This window comes from Marmota monax, unplaced genomic scaffold, assembly GCF_021218885.2.
Source record: "Marmota monax isolate L192 unplaced genomic scaffold, Marmota_monax_Labrador192_F-V1.1 WCK01_AAM20220418_F8-fsc00001, whole genome shotgun sequence".
Classification (NCBI taxonomy): Eukaryota; Metazoa; Chordata; class Mammalia; order Rodentia; family Sciuridae; genus Marmota; species Marmota monax.
Genome location: NW_026693777.1, coordinates 25,783,763 through 25,800,896, shown reverse-complemented (window position 1 = coordinate 25,800,896; position 17,134 = coordinate 25,783,763). Strand labels below are relative to the sequence as shown.

Below are 17,134 nucleotides of genomic sequence, written 5' to 3'. Positions count from 1 at the left end.
TGTTTGGTGTGTTTGTATGCGTTTTAAATCAATCATATATGTTAGAGATATTTCTCCATTAGTGTATATGTATCTACCATCTTCTTTTAAAATAGTTAATTACAGTGACATGGTAAGAGTAGAATACACATGCAGATGAAAAGGGAAAGTCTGGAGGAATCTACATGCAGACTTCCTCATGCTCATGCCTGTGAGAAGATTACATGGAACAGAATTTTGTTGGAAACTGATTACATAATCACATAGGGACCCTCTCCTAATCATGTGCCAAAATTCCAGATTCTCAGAAGGGAAGCAGGTTGAGTACAAATCATATTGCACAGTGAACTACCCTTATCAGTTAAGGAATGGTGGGAACACTCCAAGTACCAAATACCAGTCAAGAGCCATCTATCTGTACAAGCACACCATTCTAAAGTTCAGACCTACTAAATTTAACACTTTCTACATACCCTCTTGGGCATGTTCATAATTTTTTTTTTTTTTTTTGGTGAGGGGAGTAGTTTGACACTAGGAAGAGTTGGTGCATATGGACCACATACAGATATGTACTAAATGAAATAGGATAGTTCCTTTTGGAAAATATCATGTAAGCTCCAGAACTTTCAACAAACTTTCATAATGTAATCCTGTCCAAAAATTAAGATTGCCTGTAATTAATAACAGTACTTTACAAGTATAGCCTTAGTAATAGCCTTAGTTTTTTTCTAAAAAAAATTCTTACCTGCATTTAGCATGATATGAAATTAAAAGGGGCTCATATGTATAGTATCTAATACTATAAATTGTTACCCATCATCTTTGCTGTCTTTGTTAAACTGCCTTCTTTTAAAGGTTAATATTTGAAGTAAAAGTGATTTTAGTAATAAATTGTTATGTTTAACTTTCTTTAGATTTGTAGAAAAATGCTACATCGTCATGAGCTCATATTTCGACTGCCTAACTTACAGATGTTAGATGGAATTCCTGTAAATTCAGAAGATAGAGTAAAAGCTGAATTTCACTTCTCTGAACTACAAGCAAAGAAAAATATGGTAATTATATTATTGATACTTTTCCTTTTGAAACATATATATTATTAGTAAATGAACATTATATCTTATACATTGTGACTTAAAATGTTTAAATCTATGTTTTTATAGATTATTATAGTATCTGTTTTGTGATAACTACCTTTTTCTATTAATGTACCTTGACAAATTATTTAGTATCTATGTGCTTAATATATCAGATTATGCTTGAAGGTAAGAAATTATAACAACATTTTTATGAAAAGAAACTAATAATAAAATTGTTTCCACTTAGGCAGAGAGGAAGAGAAGGAATGAGTTCTCACCTCAACTCTGTGTCATACAGTTCACGTAACAATGGAGATATGTGTCTCTTTTCTTGTATGCTGGCAGAATTACTGGGCCTTTTACCTGTGGGCCCTAAAATGAATTGGCTATGGTAGGAAAGAGAGACAGAAGAAACCACAAAAACATATCATTAGGAAATTCTATCACTGACCACCCCTTCTCTTAATGACTTTGCCCTAATGACTAAATTTAACACAGAAAATCAATGGCTTTTGAACAAGACCAAACATTATTTGTAAAATGTGAGGAAGAAGAGACTGGGGGAGATAGGGAAACCAGTTGAGATTTTTAAGAATAATCCAAGAGAGAGATTGCAAAGACCTGGATGGATGTGGATGAAGAATATAAGTGAGCCTCTATGTAAGTGAAAACCAGAGACCAAGGACATTAAAAAGTTAAGGAACAGAGGTTATTTTTAAAAAGGCATCTTGCAGAGGAAAGAGATATTTACTGTAGAAGCCCTCCTAATTGGCTTTCACTTAACTCACTAGAAAGTCTGGATAAAAAGCAAGCACACACACACACTATTAGTATATAATGTCAAATTAGGTATGGAAGAAAAATTATAAAATAAAGGAGAAAATTATTAAAATTTAGAGAAAATATATGGGGAAATTATTTTTTAAAATCTAGACAAATTCTTATATTCAAATTTTCCTCACATATATTTAAATTCTTGTTATTTTAAAGAAACCCAAACTGGAAATTGTAGGAAAAACCTTAAAGGGTATGTTTTATCCAAGAAAAATCAGATAAAATACCAATCAAAAGACCCTTGCTTACAGAAAAGAACTTGCCCCTTTATCAGAAGATTGGTGAATGCATGTAATTTTATGTTATAAATGCATGTAATTTTATGTTATAAATTTTTTAAAAGATATTTACTATATATTTTTATGACTTCCTGAATTTTTTATTAATCCTAACTTTTCTGATTAATATTGACTTTAATTAACAAAGGAGTTTCTACTATAGGTCAAAGTATCCACAGAGACTTGTGAAACAAAGTTGTTTAATGTTAATAAAAGTTATTAATATTAATAAAAATGATTTGTGGATATCTACATTTTTTCTAAAATATATGTCTTATAAAAAATCTTAGCCATCAATCTGTATGATGTAGATAAAGAAAAGCACTACATGTCTCATGTACTCAAATTCTTGTCACAGGCCAGTCTTTCAAAAGAGAAAAAAAAGATGAAATAAAATATAGTTCAGTAATTGAAGGTTTCTTTCCCTTTCTTGATTTTGTATTCCTGGAGCAAGTCACTTCTTGAAAATTGTATGCCTCAGGAATTAGTTTTTTATTCCAAATGCAATAAATTATCACAAATTTTGTGCCTTAAAACAATAAAAATTTATTATATTACAGTTCTGGAGATTAGACATCTGAAAAAAGCATTGGCTAGGCAGCATTCCTTCTGGAAGTTCCAGGAGAGAACTTGTTCTTTGCTATTACCAGTTTCCAGAGACTATCTACATCCCTTGGCTACTGGCTTCTTCCAGCAATATATCACTTAGACCGCATGTTTCCATCATCACATCTCTTCTCTATCAGATCTTTCTGTCTCCCTTCATCTAGATAGTCACAGTAATCTCCCCATGTCAAAATCCTTAACCTTATCACACCTGCAAATTCGTCTGCTATGTAAAGTAAAATATTCACACGTTTTGGAGATTAGGATATTGAACATCTCTGGGAGAGAGAAATTATTCTATCATACCTCATGTAAGGGCTTTATTGAGAAACCTATAAAAATTATCATATTAAAATTTATAGATTCTATTTTAAAGTAATGTTAAAAAATCATTTAAAACATATTTAAAGATCCCAATTTCCCTAGGTAATTTTTAAAATTTTTTTTCATATAGCAGAATAAAGTACATTAACTTAAATTTCAGTCAATGATGAATATTTCATTGAAAAGTTTATTTATTGTCCTTTTTTTTCTATATCTTACATAGTGAACCCAGATTTTTCCCAATGCTCTTCTATGATGTAATCTTAGTCTATATTCTTGCCATTTGAATCAGTGCTCCATAAAAGAATTTAACTATCTTTCCACTTAGTTTTTCTATATGTAAACATTTTATTTTAAATTTTGTTTTTTGGTTCATCAATACATGGTTAGTAAAACAAAGGGTGTATTTGAAGTCTTTATTCTGGAGATATATGTTTTGATTCAACAGTAATTCTCATTTTCATGGCAAAAACAAAATTGAGCCATTATCAGTTCAGTCTAATATACTAATCTTTGTGACTGCTATTCTTGCTTTTAAACACCAGAAAAAGGAGAAATGAACTCTAAAAGCTGTCTTTTAAACCAAAACATTTTGAAATTAGTTTTCTAATTCCTAATAGAATGCTGTTAAATTTTAGCATTCTAGATTAGTGATAGGAAGTAACTCCCACAAAGGAATAAGGGAATTTGAGACTGGCCAGCTTTAGTAAAAACCATTCATTTCAAAGCTGTCTTCTTGGTAACAAGAAAGTATGAAGTAAATCAGTAATTTTACACAAATGGCAAAGGCCTGTGTCTCTAAATAGGTTCAATAATATGTTCAGAATTCATATCTTTAAAAGTATAAACAAATTCATAGTATTAATGACATCAGAGGGGTCATAAATTTCTAGGGACAGCAAGTTTCCCTCTCAAAATACTTTTCTTCTCCATTTGCTGATTCCTGAAATTCTTAAAAGTCTCTTAATCCTTGATGGTTTACATTGTAAATACTATTTAAAGCTTTACCACTTTCATTATAATTATTGTAATTTGCTTTTCTTAGTCCCTATTTTATTAACTTGGTTTTGAAAAACTAAGTTACCTGCAAGGCACCTGACGAGGTAATGTGAAAAAGAAGAAACATTACAAATGGAGGAGTCTTAATTCTAATTTTCTTAATTCTACACTTACCTTATTAATACACTTTGAAAAGAGGAAGTGCCATGAAGCACCAGCTTCTAGTGCTGAGTGCAAAAGCAGTCTGAAGAAACAGAACATAAGGTTAATCACCCAGAGAGCTCTGTGGATTCTACAGGTTTTAGTTAGTACCAGTTCTGTGTTTAGGCAACCATGTTAACTGCTGACTAAGAAAAATTTGATTGTCATGTGAGGTTTGTGGTGAAGACTAAACCTGTTGATCTAAGATTTGGAGGTAAGGTGTTTTTAATTGTTTTGTTTTATTATGTAGTTTACTCCTGTTACCAACTCTCCTATGGATGGTGGATCATTCTGCCCAATGAAAGCATCTCCCATTAAAATAACAAATGTAATTCTGCCTGGTGGATTTAGCCATTACTTGGGACCCGACTTCACTTTAACTCCTGAAGTTGAAGGTATTTTGACAAGAGTTTCAGAGACTGTAAACAAAACACTACATTTGAAATGAAAATCTCACTTTACTCTTAATATTCCTTAAAATCGGGTGTTTTTAATTTATATTTCTTAAAATTGTATGTTCAAGTTTTCTGTGGCCATTCTGATTTCAGAGACTATGGTAGTTTTTGTTCTACTCAACTACTAAACTAGTTAAACATTTGCTCTCTCACAGTGTAAACTTTGTGATACTTGCCCTATTATTTCCTGACTGTTTCCAAAACTTTAATTTTCTTTATATAGTAGCTATCTTAGGATCATAGTTCATTAGTAAATCCTGTTAACTGTAGAAATCAGAAAATTTTTAATATAACAACAGAGCTGGGCACAGTAACACATGCCTGTAATCCCAGCAATGAGGTAGGCTAGGTAAGGCAAGAGAATCACAAGTTTGGAAGCCATCTTGGGTAATTTAGTGAGACTTTGTCTCAAAGCATAAAAAAAGGGCTGGGGATGTGGTTCAGTGGTAGAGTGTCCCTGAATTCAATTCCTAGTACCATAATAAATAAATAATAACAACAACAGAATCTTTGGGAATAGAGGATATCTTAGAAAGAGGTCATATTTTTTCACTAAAACCACTGGTAAATTTACGAAGCAATTAGGGAAGAGTTTCAAGAGGTTGAAGGAGGGAATATACTAAAAGAACAGGACAAGGAAATGATTTTATTATACACATTTTAATTCAGATTTAGAACAAACCTGTTCCAGAATTCCAGATCTTAAACTGGCTATCTATTATTTCAGCAAAATTGGGGATAGCTAGTCTTTCTTCAGGGCTCACCACTTCCATTCCTTTTAACTTTCCCTTGTCCTTACACCACTGTTAGATAATAAAACTCAACATCACAACAATTACAAAATTATCTTAAAAGCCTACTATATAAAAGTAGGCAATTACTCAATATGGTTACAGTTTTAAAGTAAACACAATTAAAAGACACCTAGCTAATTTATTGTTAGATTTATCTTATTTTTCATACTTCCACATATTTTATGACTTTTCAGTTTTAGTAAAAATGAGAATTGTTTTTGTCCAGTAGGTAGAACTATACACAAAATTGGGCACACTAAATTGTTTTTAGCTTCCCTAACAGTGTACTATCATTTTCAGGAATGTCTTTTCCCTATTAGTTCAATCCTCAATTCATCTTCATAACTTCCTTTTCATATATCCTTCTTCAAGATTTGTTAGGATTTCGTGGAAAAGTCCTTAATTTCTTTCCTTTTTTTTTTTTTCATTTTGGTGTCCTAAGTTGTATTTTGAAAAGTATAGTTACTTCATCTGTACATTTATTACAGCATGCAGATCTGGATATTTGTATTTTAAAAAAATTACCCAGAAAGGATCAAATTGATCCACTAACTCACAAAAATTTAAGCCACATTAAGTGCTATATGCCAATTTTATATTTTTATTTTAAATGTTTAATTCATACTATAAAACATGTACAACATATTTTCGTCTTACCCACATCCAAACCTTATTACTTAATGTTTTTCATTGTTTCATAATTTTAACTGTCTGAATTCCTACAAATTCAGACAAAAAAGACAAGAATACAGGGATCCTGACAAGTAATCCTCGGAGCATCCATGCAGAAATAGCTTTTCGGCAACTTAGAGGGATAAATCTCTCTCCTAATCTTCTGTCACATCCTAATATTGCATCTCCAACTGCACAAATGTACCAGAGCAACCAAAATGAGGGAAGGTAAGCTATTATTTTTTAACGTTTTTATTAGTAGTTGATGGACCTTTATTTTATTTATTTATATGCGGTGCTAAGACTCAAACCCAGTGCCTCACACATGCTAGGTAAGTGCTCTACCACTGAGCCACAACCCTAGCCCCAAGCTATTCTATTTTAATACCATTATTTTTAACCATTTTAAAAAAATTCTCCATATTTGCCAGTCATGTATAGAAGTGTAGTAAATATGTTATGTATTATTATATATGTACACTGATAGCTGAGAAAAGTTATCAACATAGGGCTTCTTTTCACCCATTCACCAAACCTTTCCCAAAGTTCAGAGTATTCACATCATAATTCAAAAGATTCGAAATGACAATCAGGGTTGAATAGTCCTCAAGAAATTCCAAGTGCTCACCAGGGAGGTAACACTGAAATAATTATCTGGGAACTACTTTTAATTGTATTCTTTCTCCACTCTACTCACTGAATTTGGAAAGTAGTTTACTTAAATTTTGAACAGCAGATAAATTCAATTATGCAACTGTGAGGGTAAAGAATTTTCTAAATTCTTCAAAGCTTTTTTTCAAGTTCCCACTTATTACCCTTTCTAGGCTGGACCCAGCCATACAGCCAGCTCAATCCTAAGAACAGTGTTAATTCTCATTCAGAGTCCAAACTTCCCTGCCTGTATTTCTCAGTTGCTTGCCCCCAGATATTTTGTAGTTATACCTTCACTCTCCAGTAGCAGATCTAGTATAGGCATGGCTCTTTCTGCATTGACTCTCCTGCTAGAATCAGTTGTGTTTCAGTGAATTCTCAGGATAACCTATTTTTCAAAAATAGAATCATTTTCTCCTTTATATTATTTTTATGAAATTGCATGCATATAAAATGTAGAAATTATGGGGTTGGGGTTGTGGCTCAATGGTAAAGTACTCGCCTAGCATCCATGAGGCACTGGGTTCAATCCACAGCACCACATAGAAATAAAATAAAAATATTGTTCCCACCTAAAAAAAAAAAAAAACTAAAAAGTAAATATTTTTTAAATGTAGAAATTATTTACTGTACAATTACCTTAACTACCTCATTAAGATAATAAGTTACCATTATTTGACTTATAAATATCCTACTTCTTACAGAATTCCTGGGAGCACCTTTTCAAGATCAAATCGAATGTAACTGCCTACACAAATGAACATATGCCAGGAAACCTATTTCTTTTGGGAGTTGTGCAAAAGCTAGCAGACAGTAGTCAGTGAAAAAAAAAAAAATAAGAGAATCATGTTACTCATGTTACTGAAGCACTTCAGTGCCAACTGAAGATGATCTATCACTCCTGATGAATTTGATTTAATATCACCTCTCTTAAACTTTCTTTATGGTTATCTTAATTATTTGGATTTCTATATTATAAAAATCATGAACTGTTAATAGCATTCAATAATTTGAAAAAAATGAAAGTCACATAAAACAAAATCCAGAGAATCAAATGCCTAGTTCTGATATTCAATTATTGTCTGTCATCTGAAATTATTAGGAAAAGGTAATTTTAGGAAATAAGCACACTTTCATTCATAGCATATTCATTTGAAATTTACTAAAGCATACATTGCTTACCAAACACAACCATTGCTAAAGCTAGTTGTTTGTTACAGATTTTTAGGATTATACCTGGGAGAAAAAAACAAAAAACAACAAAATCTCTAAAACCAGATCTTCCCTCAAACTTGTTTAGAGATGCAAATAGTAAACATCAATACTGGTTCCTCAGAATGAAAGATTCTTTTTTTTTTTTTTTTTGTACAAATTGAATTGTGTCTACAGGGAAACAATTTTCAAGTAGTTTGTCTGAAAACATACGTTCAAACTGAGTGAACAGTTTTGATCTTTAATAATTATATTTCACTGGAAAGAATTTTTTCCTAACCTATTACATACCTAAAATATCATAAATCAATTAAATATGGTTTTAATTTCTTAAGTACAGTTCTTTAAGTTGGTGACCAAATTATATTTTGATATAAAAGGGCTCCATGATTCAGAAAGTATCCTATTTTTAAAGTATTGGTTCAATATATATATTTCATATAGCTTTCATGATATTTCTTTTAATAAAAATAAATTGTTTTTTCCAAAATGTTTATACTTTAATAAATCTATCTGGCAATAATTTCAAAGAAATTTTGCAAAGATAGCATTCCAATGTATATGCAGTGATTTTGTATTTTTCTTCCTCAACTATTGTATGTTTGTAATTTAATCATGTAATATTTAAAATTTCAAACCTAATTATAGATTGATTTTGCCCTTCTTAATGTGTGGTTTTTAAATAACTATTACACAATGGAAATAAGGTCCTTTGTTTAAAAAATAACTATGCAATTCTTAAGATGTCCAGAAGATGTCTTTGTTGCCCTTTAGTTTTGCAACTGCTTTTATTACAATACTGTGACAATGTCTACACTATTACTAAGCTGGTATCATTTGCTTTTTCTTTTATGATTATATATAATGAAATGCTGAATATATGTCATTTTAATAACAAAAGTATCTTTAAATATGTAAGTGGAAAAGTAAATATAATAAGTTTTCACTGGAGAAAAGTGTTATAGAAAAGTAGGAAGCAGAAAAAAATATACCACATACAGTTAACATTTTTGCACATTTTTAACCATTTTTCCTATGGATTTTTAAATTATATTTGAGATTTTTCATTTGAATTGAAAGTTAGCTCACATCACTAAATTGAGATATTTTGTAATTCTTATAAATTTTTAATTACATCTGAATTGCTTCTTGAAAATAATTTTAATACATAATTTGATAGCAACACTAATAATAAACACATATTTAGGCATTGGTAGGTATTACACCAAATATAACTATAGACCCAACCTTTAAGAACCTTTTAATATAAATACACAATTAAGTATTTTCATATAAAAGTACTGAATGGGTGATTGTTTACATGATTTGGCATAGCAGTTTTGAATTTTTTCTGTTACAACAGCAGATGTTATTAACATGGTATACAACTCCCCTGGAAATACCTAGATAGGCTAAGCTATTAGTATACACAATTCATAAGGCAAAGCTATACCCCTATTCCATCCCTATTCAACAAAAAAAATGAAAATGTTATTGAATGTAAGTGATTTTTATAGGAGTGATTTTTAAATCTGCTCTAAGTGATTTTAAGTAAATAATTCACAAACTGAAATTTAAGTTATAGTTACAAATTATACCAAACAACTGATTGCAAAAGTGTTATAAATTTACAAACCACTAACCCACATTTTAAGTGATTTATAATAATACTATGAAATAAGTATGACATGTACTATCTTCACTTACATAGAAACTGTGACTATAGATACATATCACACCTAGTTCTACATTTTTTTCAATTCCAAATTCATTCTTTTTTCCATTACAAGTTTATTGGCAATTAATTATTAATAATGTGCTGTTTAATCATTTATTGTAGACCCCTAATGTATGTAAAGACTGTCAACTATTCATTTTCTTCCAGCATTTAGATAAAATATATAATTTCTGTACCTGCAATACAGCAAAAGTATTATTTTTTTGCTTCCAGCAAATGTCTTGATAGATTTATTTTGCTTGTAATCATATGCAGGATTTTATGACTTGTTTTCAATTTCCAATTCCACAAACAACCTTGCAAGCTAGAAATTAGGACACTTTATAGATTAGAAGCCTACCAAGCTGAAATGAACATAGATAATGTCATACTGATCTTCTGATTTCTATACATGAAGATTTATTATAATTAATTGTTCAATAAGATCTTTATTGCTTACTCCTATTTTTATAGCCCTGGATTTTTCTATTGGCACAAAATTAACTATGGTTGTGAACATGTTTGTTCTAGAATTTAGATTATACACTGTTATCTATGAACTTACACTGCATGTATGTATTTATAGTCATTAATGACTAGTTTTAAAATAATCCTGCCATGTCTTTTTATCAAATGTTATGAGAATGTTTAATATTTTTAAAAATTAGAGCTTAGTCACTTTCTAGGCTCTTGGTTTCAATTAAATGTTACTTACAAAGTAAATCATTTATAGTTCTTTATGAGTAGAAGCAAGTATTTATGGCCAAGTTCCATTAGTTATTAAATAAATCTAACCAAATCAATTTGTTTATGGATTAGAAATTGATTGGTTTTTCTGATGCCATAACTTTTTATTCATTTTTCTACACTTCCCTACATTACTGAAATATTTTAAAAGAAAACCCTATACTAAATTACAATTTAAATTCATGGCTGCCTTTTAGTACTAGTTTAATAAGGAATACAATAAAATGTTATTAAAGTTTAATAAAAAATACTTTGTTTTTATCTTACAAAATATTAATTATACAATTATACCATTATTCTTTTGTGAATAAAAGTGTTTTGAAAACTACTCAAAGATATTTCTCAGTCTATGCATTTTTATCTTAAAATTTTGTTTTGGTGATGATTTTTCCTTATAATTCAGATAACATTAACAATTTAATAGAAAAAATGTGAACTAAAAAGAGAAAAGCATATTCAAAGAAACTTAGAAGTACTTTTTAAATATTAATAACCTTAAGATAAATTATTTATCTTTTATATTTTATTAGGTCTTAACTATATGATATTTTAGGTAAATCAAAAAATCAATTCATCAACATTGCCATGTTCCACAGAAGACAGCAATGATTCTGAAATAACTTTAGATTCTTCTTTGTATTGTATCATTTATGAATAAGAATCCATCAGGATAATATATTTTAGTGAGCTTTTTAAATGAATTACATTTATCACACTTAACAGAAATAGACATAAATTATCTTTCACATAGTATTCTAAGTTTTTTCCTGGCATTTAATTTTCTAATTCTAATTTCTAAATGTTTAAACTATTTCATTCCAGCAGAGTTAAATATTATAGGCAGAAAAAAGATTAATGATGTCCTTACTACTTTGCAAACCATAAAATAACAATTATATTCTAATTAGAAAAAAAGTTATATTACTCATGACTTGTGTGTTTTACATCTTATTGTAAAATTAGGTTTTTCTTTTCCAGAGAATGTTTTTGATAATTTTAGTGGTTTGGCTCTACTATTTGTTTCGTCTTTAATTATAACCTAATGCTCCCTCTCCCCTCCTTCCTAGAATGTTTTACAAGTATGTCTCCCAAAAAAAGAACCAAAAACAAACTAATCTATTTGAAAATATATATCAATAACATTTTTAAGTTTCCAATTATTTCTTATTCCTTCCTATCAATTTGGCTTAAAACACATATTTACAAACACTGGTAGCCTACTTTTCTATAGCCTTTCATTTTTTATGAAGTGTTTTAAAAGACTTCAATCAACCTTAATGGTACAGTTTTAGTTAAGGAAATAGAGTGAGGAGAAGTCAATTTAAGCTCCCAGATGAACAAGTGTCTTCAGAAAGAATAGGCATAAACGGGTTTAGAAACCAGGAGTACAGTAAAATGCAGTGAGCAGAGCACTCAGGGAAGCCAGATACAATGGAAAGAGTAAAATACTGCAGAGCTTTTTAAGCTGCATACAATTGGAACAATGGACTTGATCTAGCCATCTATGTTAAACTGTTAAAAGATAGGTGAAAAGCAAGCTGGAATTCTATATAAAAAGTGTTGAGGGAACAGTAAATGAAAAGCTTTAAATCTAAAAAGAATGAATGCAGTCATTCAATAGGATGGAAATGAAGTCCAAATTGGCATATTTCCCTGGTTAATTTTCTGCGTGAAGGACTGTGTTCTATTTTAGGCATTAAGCCACTATTTGCAACAAAATATCCTAAAACTACCACCACTGGAGTTTTTAAACAACATTATATACATGCACATACATGTTCATTGACAAATGCAAATAAAATTATAGCATACAGGTCACATGTAACAAGTTAGTTTTATAGCCTCAACAAAAATTACACTATGTCAAACTTCTTACACTACAAAAAAAGACACAGAGGCACAAGTGTACAATTATAAAAATTTTAAATAGAAAACTAAATTAGATAACATGTTGCTCATAGATTAGAGAATTATTAAATGGTTTAATTTTTGATTAATAAGTCATTCAGAAAATTTTGGAAAATTTTTTTCTTAAATGTATTGATATATTTTCCTGCTTTAATAAATAAAATTAATTCCATATCTTTTTTAAAGGGGGCCATTAAATATAAACTCTAGAATTTGAAGCTGCTAAGTATTTAGAAAGATGAAAAAACTCATACTTCTACCCATCAATCATTAGCATTTTAGAGAAAGTAATTGTACATCAAAATAATTGCTAAAAATTAGCAGAATATATCAGGGGTTTTTGGTTATGGAAAATTCCATAAAGGAAAGGGATTCAAATGTTAAACCAAAAGGAGATATTTTAAATTTAATATGATTTAAAATATAATAAATCAAACAGGAACATAGGTGTTTACTGTATCTGGAATTAAAAAAGGAGTTGCTTCATTATAAAGTAGGAAAATATTAGTTTAGTGGACAATGAGAATTGTTCCTTTTTTCCTGCCTAGTTAATTTCCCTATCCCCTTTCTGTAAATTCCTTTGGAACACCCTGCCCCAATTTTATGTGTTAAAGATGGGACTACCAGTCATAGGAGTGGGTGGGTACACAGAGCCTGATACTAAGATATGGACATCTGGAGAGAGTTCTTTGGTTTATTTACTTCATTGCAATTGTTAACTGAGAGGATGAGAGTAACTGAAGTCTCTGGCAGCCATATATTTGTCTGCCTCTAGAAGAGTCTACTTGAAGAATAAGGCAATACAAAGAGAAACTAAGTTTTACAGCAGTATTTGAGCCTCCAGATGCAGTCTTTCTTTAAGGTGTACCCTTGGACTTCCCAATTACATGAGCCAATGAATCCTTTGAGAGTGAATTTTTGTCACTTGAACCAAGTGTTCTGATTTCATGCAGTGCCTAAACTTTAGGAGATTAAACTCAGTATCACTTCTATTTTGAGTCTCACAATTACTGATGAGAATGGAATAGTAAAGATATTTAGGCTATAGTTTGTAAACTAGATTATTCTTAAAAGTAAAGAAATGCAACCTCTCAGGATCAAAGAGGGAAAGTTGTGAAGTTAACCAATTCCTTGAGAATATTTTTTAAAAATCAAAAGTAGGAGTGTAAGCAAATATTGCACAGGAACTTCATGTTTTGACATAAGACTACCCAGTAGAGAAGAAATAACCAAATGTTTCATAAAATGATTTTTTAAAATTTAAGACTAGAATCTGGCCTGCATGTGGTAGTATAAAATCTAAATAATACTGTAATAAGTCAAGATGTCAGTTCTATTCAGATCTGTTATCTGTTAAGGTTTGGATGTGAGGTGTCCCCCAAAAACTCATGTGTGAGACAATGCAAGGTTTAGAGGAGACATGACTGGGTCATGAAAGGCTTAACCCAAGCAGTTAATTAATCATCTGACAAGATGAACCTCAGTGGTAACTGAAAGTGGGTAGAGTGTGGCCGGAGGAAGTGAGTCATTGGGGTAGTGATTTGGGGGTATATAATTTTTATCTGGCAAGTAGAGTCTTTTTGTCTCCTGATCATGTAAACTGATTCCTTCCGCCACACTCTTCTGCCATCATATTCTGCCTCATCTAGAGCCCTATGGAATGGAACCAGCAGTCTTATCAACTGGAACCTCTGAAATTATGAGCCCCAAATAAACTTTTCTAAAATTCTTCTCATTGGATCTTTTAGGCCCAGAAGCAAAAGAGCTGACTAAAATACTATCTGTATAACTTCTCTGACCCTCCAGTTGTTGTTGTTTTTTTAATTGTAAAGCAAATATCTCATCTCTAAAATTATAATATTCAAAGTTCATTTTAGTCTGACAATTACTTTTTTTTTTTACTTCTCCTACCAACATGGGCTTAGAAAAAAGCATGATAAACAGAACAGATTTTAATCACAAATTTCAGTTTAACCAGACTGTAATTTGGTGACATTTATCTTTAGAATTCTCTTTCAAATTGCTTTATGAATTCCACTTCTTCACTGCACTGTACTAATACAGCCCCTAATCTAGCCCCCTTTCAACTTCTGAAATATAACTACTGCATCTTGACCACTTAAAAAATGTTATTGCAGTAAAATATACAGAACATAAAATTTTACCATTTTAACCTTGAATTTTTGTTAATTATGGTCAAATGCACATAACATAAAATTTATCATCTTAAACTATTTTTAATTGTACAGTTTGGTGGCATTAAGTATATTCACAATGCCATCTCCGTAACTCTTTATCATCTTGCAAAATTCTGTACCTATTAAAAAATAACTCCCTACTACTCCATCCTCAAATCCCTGGTAACTGTCTCTATATATATAGTCTTTATTTCACTACTCTAGGTACCTCATATAATCATACAATATTTGTATAGTAATTTTGTGAATGGTTTATTATATCTAGCATAAGGTTTTCAAAGTTAATCCATGTTGTACTATGTGTCACAATTTCTTTCCTCTTAAAGTATAATAATATTCCATCATATGTATATATACCACATTTGGTTTATTCATTCCTCTGTTCATGAATAATTATTTTACTTCTACCTTTTGGCTATTGTGAATAATGTTGCTATGAATATGGTGTACAATTATTTGTTTGAATCCTTCAGTTCTTTGGGGAGACACTTAGAAATGGAAGTGATGAATCATATGTCAATTCTCTTTAATTTTTTAAGGAGCCATCATATTATTTTCTATAACAACTTCACCATTTTATATTCCCACCAGCAATGCACGAAGCTTGCAATTCAGAACTGTTATGCATTAAAACACTTTATTAGTTATTTTTAAAAAATATATTTGGAAAATGGATATAAAGATTATCATCTAAAACACCACCATGCTAATATAGCTATCACTTTTTAAACTTTTAATTTCTCATTTGTATATTTTCATAGAATTAAAATACATTACACATTTTTTTTTCACATTACATATCTAAACATTTTCTATGGTATTGCAAAGCTAACATAATTATCATTTTCATTTTTGTGTTACAGTTAATCAAAGGTAAACGTATAATTTTCTTAATCATTAAATCATGAAACATTCAAGTTCCTTCAAATTTTCTAGCATTAGATATACGTAATAAACACATATGTACATTAGTCCTTTTTCTTCCTTTGAGTACTTTCCAAGTATTAATCAGTTAAAGAGCATGCAAAGTTTTAGACACTTTCTAATAAATATCATTCAATTTATTTCTGAAGCGATCTTACAGATTTGTGTTATCCCAGCACTCTCACCAGAGGAGCCCACTATAGGAGCTACTGTTATTCCTCTATGTATCACTACTCCTCTAATTTTCTATCACCTAGTAAGCAAAGCATAAATGACCATTAATTGAAATGAACCAGGCATGACAGCACATGCCTATAATCCCAGCAGCTCTGGAGGTTGAGGCAGGAGTATCACAAGTTCAAGGATAGCCTCAGCAACTCAACAAGGCCCTAAGCAACTTAACAAGACCCTAAGCAACTTAGTGAGACCCTGTATCTACATAAAATATAAAAAAGGGTTGGAGGATGTGGCTCAATGGTTAAGTGCCCCTAGGTTCACACCCTGGTACAAAGAAAAAAATATAATCTTTATTTAGCACTTTCATATAAACAAAATAGTATCTGCCATGCTCAATTTATCATAACTGAAATTTTATATTTATTTTGTGATTTTATGTCCATCAAACCACAGACTCTTTGTTAAATGATTTTTTTTTCATTTCTGTAACTGCCAAACTGATAAGCGAAAATTTTGTATTTAGTAGGCATCAATAAATATTTCAGATTAAATTTATTAAACTATGTTTTTTGTTTGACCTAATGAGAATAATTTTAAACAATCATGATAAAAGTAAATTATATATGCATTAAAAAATACATACAAGGATCCCCCTTTATGTTAAAGAATAAAATTAGTATGTAAAAAGGAAGCCTTAAACTATCCTGATAGTCAATGTGTAGTACTCAATTTTTCAGATTGTAAATTATAATGGGAATGTTACTAGAACTGTCAAATTCTTCTCAAAGCAATCTTCAAGGCTAATCAACATAGACAATCACTCTTTTCATTTCTACAAGAAGAAAATTTTAAGCAATATCTTTTGATTGGGGTTGTCTTGAAAATTGCTTAGTTGGAGGCTTTATTTTAAAATGCAACAAGCCTGAAATATTAGATGTAATTTGCCATGCAGCCTCCAAAGAGTGAAGCATTTGGTACATTTTTCTTAATTGTTTCTGATTGCTGCCTGGGTGGCTCCAGCACTTCATCATCTTCAAAAATCACCTTCCAGGGCTTCAACATCTTTTGACCACTACTTTTAATCAAAAAGGGGCTAAAAATAAAATAATTTGATTATTACAAGGTAGAAACCTTTACAAGACTTGCTTTAACATTTTTATTTAATTGAACTTAAGGAAAGAGCTTTCAGAAGGTAAATTGTTGGTACATAATGAAAACCGATTAAATTGACACATTACCTGATGTTAATATTGGCAGAATCACTGTCCCAAGAAAAGCAGTCAATGCTGAAGTTATCAGAGTTCAGTTTTCTAATGATAAACTTGTCTTTCTAATGATAAGGTCTGCTTAGTGATAAAGTCCACTCTTAAATGTTTAAG

General features: G+C 30.4%; 1 protein-coding gene across 1 annotated transcript in view; it reads left to right on the top strand.

Moving 5' to 3' along the window:
- The window catches only part of Lrrc9 (leucine rich repeat containing 9), an 87,873-nt gene extending 77,173 nt beyond the window's left edge, over positions 1 to 10,700 (top strand). Inside the window, exons 29-32 of the mRNA XM_046461645.2 lie at positions 894 to 1,034; positions 4,551 to 4,695; positions 6,281 to 6,449; positions 7,577 to 10,700. Of these exons, the coding sequence (XP_046317601.1) occupies positions 894 to 1,034; positions 4,551 to 4,695; positions 6,281 to 6,449; positions 7,577 to 7,616 (495 nt within the window). The 3' untranslated portion in view covers positions 7,617 to 10,700. The remainder of the gene's footprint in view (positions 1 to 893; positions 1,035 to 4,550; positions 4,696 to 6,280; positions 6,450 to 7,576) is intronic.
- Positions 10,701 to 17,134: the final 6,434 nt, after the last annotated feature.